Source organism: Mirounga leonina, unplaced genomic scaffold (genome assembly GCF_011800145.1).
Source record: "Mirounga leonina isolate KUSES-001 unplaced genomic scaffold, KU_Mleo_1.0 Mir_115, whole genome shotgun sequence".
In the NCBI taxonomy this organism is placed as follows: Eukaryota; Metazoa; Chordata; class Mammalia; order Carnivora; family Phocidae; genus Mirounga; species Mirounga leonina.
This window is the reverse complement of record NW_023270268.1, coordinates 18,086,456-18,094,099: the sequence shown is the minus strand read 5'-3', so window position 1 is coordinate 18,094,099 and position 7,644 is coordinate 18,086,456. Positions and strand designations below refer to the sequence as shown.

Below are 7,644 nucleotides of genomic sequence, written 5' to 3'. Positions count from 1 at the left end.
AGCTTCCATATACATGTTATATAGGTTCTCGTCTTCCTACTCAGGTCTATTTGCCTATCTTTGCACCAAATATCTTGGTCTTACTTACAAGTTCTATACCAAGTTTTAGTATCATAAGAGCAAGTTCCCCTAAACTTTTTTCTTTTTTTTTCTCCCAAGTGTTCTTTGTGAGTATCTTGGTTTATTGCTGTGCTGTGTAAGTTTTCAAAAAAGCTTGTTGAACTATAAAAAATCTTATTGTCCCATTTTGGAATGTCTTGAATTGATATCCTGACAATATTGCATTTCATATTCATGAACATGGCTCTACTCCCTATTTGTTGTGGTACTCTTTAATGTTATTCATTAAGTTTTTATAATTCTTAACATAAAGGAGAATCACTTACAGCACTAAGTTGGAATCACTTCCTGCCATCATCGCCTGGTTCTCTGTAGGGCTAAAGTGAGAGACACATGATAAAAGTCAGTCCCTTGTATAATAGTGTGTCTAGTCTGCTTCAGCTGCCATGACAGAATAATATAAGCTGGGTGCCTTAAACAAAAAAAAAAGTTTATTTTCTTACAGTTCTGGAGGCTACAAGTTCAAGTTCTACAAGTTCTGCAAGTTCTGGGTTCTGGAAACCCAGAAATGCAGAATCATGCAGGAGAAAGCTGCTCATTTTCCTTATTGCCCCACATCCAGTTGGGGAAAATAGAAAAGGGATGAAATATTTACTCCATTCTTTTAAGCAGGAAGTGATGCTCTATCTCATGGGGCAAAACATCAGTTGGTCGTACTCTGGTTTTTCTCCATCTGGTTTCATCAGCCTGATAGAAACTCCTTCTTGATGCTGACCTTAAATCATTTGTGTTGATTTTTAGCGTCGTTGTGAGCTTTTCTAACTTCAAAGATATTTTAGTTGGAAGGCAAAGAGGCTAGCTCAACACCCTTTAAATGGGAACGCCCAACTTTACCAGTTTTCACATTAAATAAATTTATGTTTTTTGGCCACCAAAAAAAAAAAAAAAAAGATAAAACACAGCACCCAGAATACTGGGTGTTGCAATTGGAATTTTTCTGTGTTTAAATAAGATCCATATTTTCAATCATGGCTATTTTTCCTTTTTTTTTTTTTTTTTTTTGGTGGGCATAACATCAATGTATGAAAATCCTAAAGGCCAAATAAATGAAGAGAAGCCTGCTAGAATCACATGTGAAATGGGTTTGGATGTTTTTCAAGACTTTATTATTTTTCTCATATTTATTTCAAGAGTATAAGAGTTCAGTTAAATGCTTTCCTGAGGGTGAACTCTTCTGTTGCTTTGATTGATAGCAATTCTTTTTCAATTACATATGGCATTATATGATGGTAATCTAATGCCAAATTAATACTTCCGTAGTTTTCCAGTGTTAATGATGAACAAATCATACAAATGTGTTCTTTTATATTTTGAAGACTGAGATGAACTTCTAAACTAAAAAAATTATCCTTTTAGCAAAGTTTAGAAACTCTTGCAGGCAGGCCTAGACTTATTATAACCATGTATAATGTAGTGTTTTAAGAACACAGACTTAGGAATGAGGTACTTCTGAGTGAATAATTAAAGCTTTCTGAATCTTAGCTTTCTAATACATAAAATATAAATTACAATAATATTTACCTCATTGTGTTTGTGACATTTGTAAGACTTATTTAGTATAGTACTTGCCACAAATGAACATTCCTTAGAAGTTGGCTATTGTTAAGTATTACTGTTCTCATGAATTATACCAAAGACCAAAGGAAGTTCTTCAGTCATAAGTCTTCTAAACAGTATTTTCCAAGCCAAATGATACTACACACTAATTAACTGTCTACATACTGAATTCCATAAGTGAGAAAAAAGCTAAACTTACCTAGTTTTGCTGAGATGTGTCTTGACAGACACTTAGAAAATTCATAGAATATGCCTGTTCCTTGAAATCTTAGAGGATAGTGGTCAAATCACATTGTATGGTGTTATTTTTCCTGCATTAAGAATGGAAGTACAAGAAGCTTTTAGAAACATGGCAGTAATAGCTCTTAGTATTTTCTATCCCAAACCAGTCAGGAAAACACAATATAAGCCTTTGTTAAAAAGAAGTCAGAATTTTGTCCTTTGAGGAATTTCAAACATCTAGTCTCCATCTCAAACATCTAGTTTGTATCTCAAATGACAAAAATGAAGAATTATTCTGATAAAGATATCTGCTCTGTATGTGCCAATCCATTGTTCAAAGAGCAACCTTCTGATATATGATTTGTTTTTCTTCCAAATGCGTGTCCTTACCAGAGAAACAGTGGCCAATGCCCCAGGTTAGATCCACGTATGTGGGTGTCTTGTGCTGTGTGAGAACAAAGACCACTGGTGGCCATGTCTCCTCTCTTCTGCTCTCAGCAACTAAAACATTTTGCTCCAAGCATGCATACCACAAATGTATGTAACTGCACCTGGTCATTTTCATTGGAATTTGGCTTAATAATCTTCAGTGACCATTTGATTATTCCCCATAGGGATATTGCTTCTACTTGAGTGGTTTATTAAGTTATTCCTACCAATCACAAACACTGCTATTCTGGTTAACCAGTACTATATAACAAATGACCTCAAAACTTAGTGGCTTAAAACAACAACTTTATTTTTACATGATTTTTGCAGGTCAGGAATTTAGGGAGGATTTGGTAGGGTGATTCTTGAGTAGAGTCACTTGGTGGTATCTGCCTAGTAGCTAGTCTGGTCTAAAGGGTCCAAAACAGGTTTCCTGCCTTGAAAGAATGTCTGTATAACCCCTCCATGTGGTTTCTAAGCAGAGTAGATGGACTTTTTACATAGCTGATGGCTTCCCCAGAACAAATGTTTCAAGAGAAGAAGATGGTAAGTAGATGTCTTCTTCTGACCTGGCCCCTGAAGTCATTCAGGGTCAATTCCACCTCATTCCATTGGTAAGAAGAAAGTCACAGGCCCAGCCCAGATACAAGGAGAGAGTAGATGATTACACAAGACTATGAATCCTGGGGACATGGTTCACTGGGTGGCTATCTTTTGAGAGTAGTCTCTCTGAGAGGAGTCTAGATAAAAACAGTTCTTTCAGTTGCGATATAATTATAGTAATGCTTTTGTAGCCTTTATAAATTTGCACCTTAGAAACCATCTGGTTGGCCTACCCCTTCATCAGGTTCTGTTGATGCCAATAACCTGTATTGTTCTGCAGCATATGTCTACAGTCTTCTTTGTGGGAATTTAGTTGATACGAGTTCAAGAGCCAGATTACCATGTGTGAACTGATCAAAAGAATCTAAATTTACAACACTGAAGCTCAGATCATCAGTTGTACTCTGACTCCCATGAAAATCTAGCTGGAATACACAGCTAGCCCTAGTTCACTACCTTATAGCTTAGTTTGCCACCATACTTAATATATAACATCCCACCAGTTTTATACATCCTTATAATTCAGATCTTAAATCATTGTTGTACAGAGTCTGCTGATTCTACTGTCAGATGCGTTTATATTGAATTAACCTTCTTCCTGTTCTCCTGCTCAGGCCTTCCTCCCTGCAGTCTAATCTACTGTAAATCTAGTGATCCTCTAAAAATCCAAAGAAGATCATGATACTTCTCTGCTTGGATCCCTTGAATGGCTGCTATTCTTACTTTAGTAAAATCCAAAGTTGTTACAGTTGACTTATGAGGTCCTATGTGATCTACACCCCTCTCTTTCTCTCTGTTCTTTTTTTTTTTTTTTAATAGATTTTATTTATTTGACAGAGAGAGAGAGAGAGTACAAGCCGGGGAAGCATCAGGCAAAGGGAGAGGGAGAAGCAGGCTCCCACTGAGCAGGGAGCCTGATGTGGGGCTCCATCCCAGGACCCTGGGATCATGACCTGAGCTGAAGGCAGATGGCAGACACTTACCTGACTGAGCCACCCAGGCATCCCTCTTTCTCTCTGTTCTTATACATTTATTAATTCATTCATTCATTCTGCAGATATTTAGTACCTGCTATGTGCTAGACACTGTCTCATATGCAGAGGATCCAACAGTGAACAAAGCAGAGAAAAATACCTGTCTTTATGGAGTATCCTCCCCCCCCCGCCTTTCTCTATTCACATTGGCCACCTAGCTGTTCTGGAACATTCCTAGCACAGTCCCGTCTCTGGGCCTTTGTGTTTGCTGTTCTCTGTTTGAGAATGCTCTTCTCCCAGATATCCATATGGCTTGCTTTCTCATTCATTTAGTTCTTTATGTTCAAATATCACCTCCACAGTCTATTTCTTCACCACCCAATAGAAAGTAGTAGTTATTGCCAAATCATAGTCCCTTCTCCCTGTTATCTTATTATCACCATATGGCAAACTAAATATTTAATTGCTTGCTTGTTTATTATATGGCTTTTTCCACTAGATTGGAAGGTCTGTGAGGGAAGGCTTATCTGGGTTATTTAGCCTTACAGCTTGTCTGAATCACAGTAGGCTTTCAAAAAGTGCTTGTTGAATGAATTTTTGGATTCAGTCATATGAATTCTGTTAACAAAAAAACCCCACAAATAGTTCCTCAATAATTATAAGCCTCCTTCTTGTCTGTATTTGTTATTTATCTAGACCATTTAACTGCAGTTAGATTGCATTTGGTGGTGTGAGCCCCTTCCCTCAAAATGAAATATATTATAACCTATATTTACCTACAGTGGCATAAAGAGAGAGGCAGCAGAAGCCCTACACTGTAGTTTAACAGAACAAGTAAAAGCCCTATTTGTATTTCATTAAGAGAAAATATATGGGAGAAGTATCTTGAATCATCATCTTTAGATTATCCATATTTTCATATTCCTGCATTATCCTCATTCGTAATTTACACTGTTAGGCAATGAAGCAGAAAATGTTGGTTTGCTTTAATTAAAAAACTACTCAAATTAAACCAACACCATTTAAAGTCATATTACATAAATGGACCATCATGCATCATGCAGTAACTACAACTACACAAATGAAATGGAGAACTGGACAGAATTCTTTCTAATTTTGTCGCTGATGAGTCTCAAACTGATTAACTTAGATACAAAACACCACTTATTTGTAATGCAGAGAATTTGGATAATGCCTTGATATTCCATGCTGCTTATATAAACAGATCAGTTTCAATCTTTTCTACTGTCAGCTTTCAAGTTACATAGGATTTTGAGCTATTTAAGCAATATTAACTCAAAAAGGAAAGAAAAGTAATGATCAATGCTGAGTTCTTCCAGTAGGTCTGAAGCAATATAAACTAAATTATAATCTACTCATGAAGGAAATATTGATACCATTGGTAATTTCATATAGGGTTCAGCAAATCAAGTCTGCAGGACAAATCTTGGCTCCCACTTATTTTTGTTCAGCCTGAGAGCTAAGAATGGATTTTACATTTTTAAATGGCTGAAAAATCAAACAGAATATTTCATGATATGTGAAAGTTAGAAGAAATTTAAATTTCAGTATCCGTAAACAAAGTTTCACTGGAACACAGCCATGACTGTTTGTTTACATATTGTGTAGGCCTGCTTTCTTGCTGGAGTTGAATAGTTTCAAGAGAGATCATTTGGCCCCCAAAGTCTAAAATATCAACTATCTGGACCTTTTCAGAAAAAGATTGCTGACTTTGCTTTGGTACACTGATTTCTCCAAATTTTTTCAGTAGATCATGCATCAGAATTAAGTGTAGAAAAAAAAATAAGTGTAGATTCTCCATCTCTCCTTTAGACATACTTGTCCCCTGGCTCCAGAGCAATTTCAAAGCTCTAGCCTCTGGGCCTGTAAGGCTCTTTTGGGGAGGAAATAGCATCAGAAGGTCTTGGGGCTCACACACTACACATAGACTGCTACATATTTTCCTTGCAGTAAATCAACTGTGGTATTTCCTTGTTCATCATTCCTCACTAATTCTGTGTATTATTGTAAATAACCTCTTCAGAAGGCAGACTCTTTGGTTCATAATGATAGCACATATTTTTCTCAGGGTTTATTTTGTTTACATCCTTAGAGTATCTTTAGTTACATACTTATGTTAATATGGTAATTTAAATAGGGTAATATAAAAAGACAAACCCCATAAAGTGATATTACAGATTGAACTACTTGCCATGTGGGACAGATTAAGTACTGATATTCATAAGCAAAACTATCACTATATATATAGTTTCACATTAATTTAGATTTGAAGAGAAGTTGGTGCTCAATCATGAATTATGCCTGGAGAAAAAGGAATTGGGCTCATTTATTGAATAAAACATGGGAAGCTGTATTCAGTGCATTACACAGAAGCAAAAATAATTAACCCATATGTGCTGCATCTATCAGTCCATATAGAGTCTAGGTAAGAATTTGGGACCTGAATTCTTTAAAAAAGAGATGTTCCTGGCTGAGTAGACATCATGAGCAAAGCTCACCCTCCCAAGTTGAAAAAATTTGTGGGCAAGAAATTATCATTGAAATTAAATGGTGGCAGACATGTCCAGGGAATATTGCAGGGGTTCGATCTGTTTATGAATCTTGTGATAGATGAATGTGTGGAGATGGCAACTGGTGGACCACAGAACAATATTGGAATGGTGGTAATACGAGGAAATAGTATCATCATATTAGAAGCCTTGGAACATGTATAAACAATGGGTGTGTTCATCAAAAGAAATCAACTGCTTCCACATGTCCCCTCTCCATAGCACCTGTTTTTTTTTTTTTTAAAGATTTTATTTATTTATTTGAGAGAGAGAGACTGAGAGAGAGAGCACATGAGAGGGGGGAGGGTCAGGGGGAGAAGCAGACTCCCCGCCGAGCAGGGAGCCCAATGCGGGACTCGATCCCGGGACTCCAGGATCATGACCTGAGCCGAAGGCAGTCGCTTAACCAACTGAGCCACCCAGGCGCCCCTCCATAGCACCTGTTTTACTACAATATAAAAATCAGGTCATGTGCACTTTCATATTGAACTTTTTTGTTAAATAAACTTTTGTAATCATAAAAAAAAGATGTTCTTGGATTCCTAGAAAACTACATCAAGCAATCTTTAGATCTCTCTTTTTGGCCATATTTGATAATGTTGTGACTTATTTATCCTATGAAAATATTTGTAATTTATAATATCATTGTTATTTTCTTCAGGGGTTAACTATCAAAAGGCTTACTTTTGAATGCTTTATTAGTGTGGGTCATATAGGCAATAAATAAGTGTTAAATAACTTGTGATTTGTATGATTTTTTTTTAACAAAGGAGAAAGCGAATACTAACTTTGTTCTTGCTAGATCTTGCTCTGAAATGGAGCTAGACTACGAACACTTCTTTCAGTTCTGTAGACAGAGAGGCAGAGAGCAGAGGGAGAGCAAGAGACACAGAAAGACACACTGAGACAGAGTGAGACAGAGACAGGGTGAGACAGAGTGAGACAGAGACAGGGTGAGACAGGGTGAGACAGAGACAGAGTGAGACAGAGACAGAGTGAGACAGAGCTAGAGAGAGACAGAGCTAGAGAGAGACAGAGATAGAGAGGGACAGAAATAGAGAGAGACAGAGAGAGACAGAGAGAGACAGGGAGAGACAGAGAGAGTCAGAGTCAGAGAGTCAGAGAGACAGAGACAGACAGAGAGAGACAGGGAGAGATAGAGAGAGAGA

The 7,644-nt window shown here is 37.0% G+C and overlaps 1 protein-coding gene and 1 long non-coding RNA gene across 2 annotated transcripts; one reads left to right on the top strand and one right to left on the bottom strand.

Annotated features, from left to right (window-relative positions):
• Window positions 1–370: 370 nt before the first annotated feature.
• LOC118003010 lies at window positions 371–2,977 on the bottom strand. The gene is made up of 3 exons (XR_004677240.1): window positions 2,898–2,977; window positions 1,877–1,988; window positions 371–437 (listed from the first exon to the last, which is right to left on the bottom strand). It is a non-coding gene; the product is annotated as an uncharacterized LOC118003010 (long non-coding RNA).
• A 3,432-nt stretch (window positions 2,978–6,409) lies between these two features.
• LOC118003006 (small nuclear ribonucleoprotein G-like) lies at window positions 6,410–6,640 on the top strand. The gene has a single exon (XM_034993693.1). The coding sequence runs from the start codon at window positions 6,410–6,412 to the stop codon at window positions 6,638–6,640; it is 231 nt and encodes a 76-aa protein (XP_034849584.1).
• The last annotated feature ends 1,004 nt before the right edge of the window (window positions 6,641–7,644 follow it).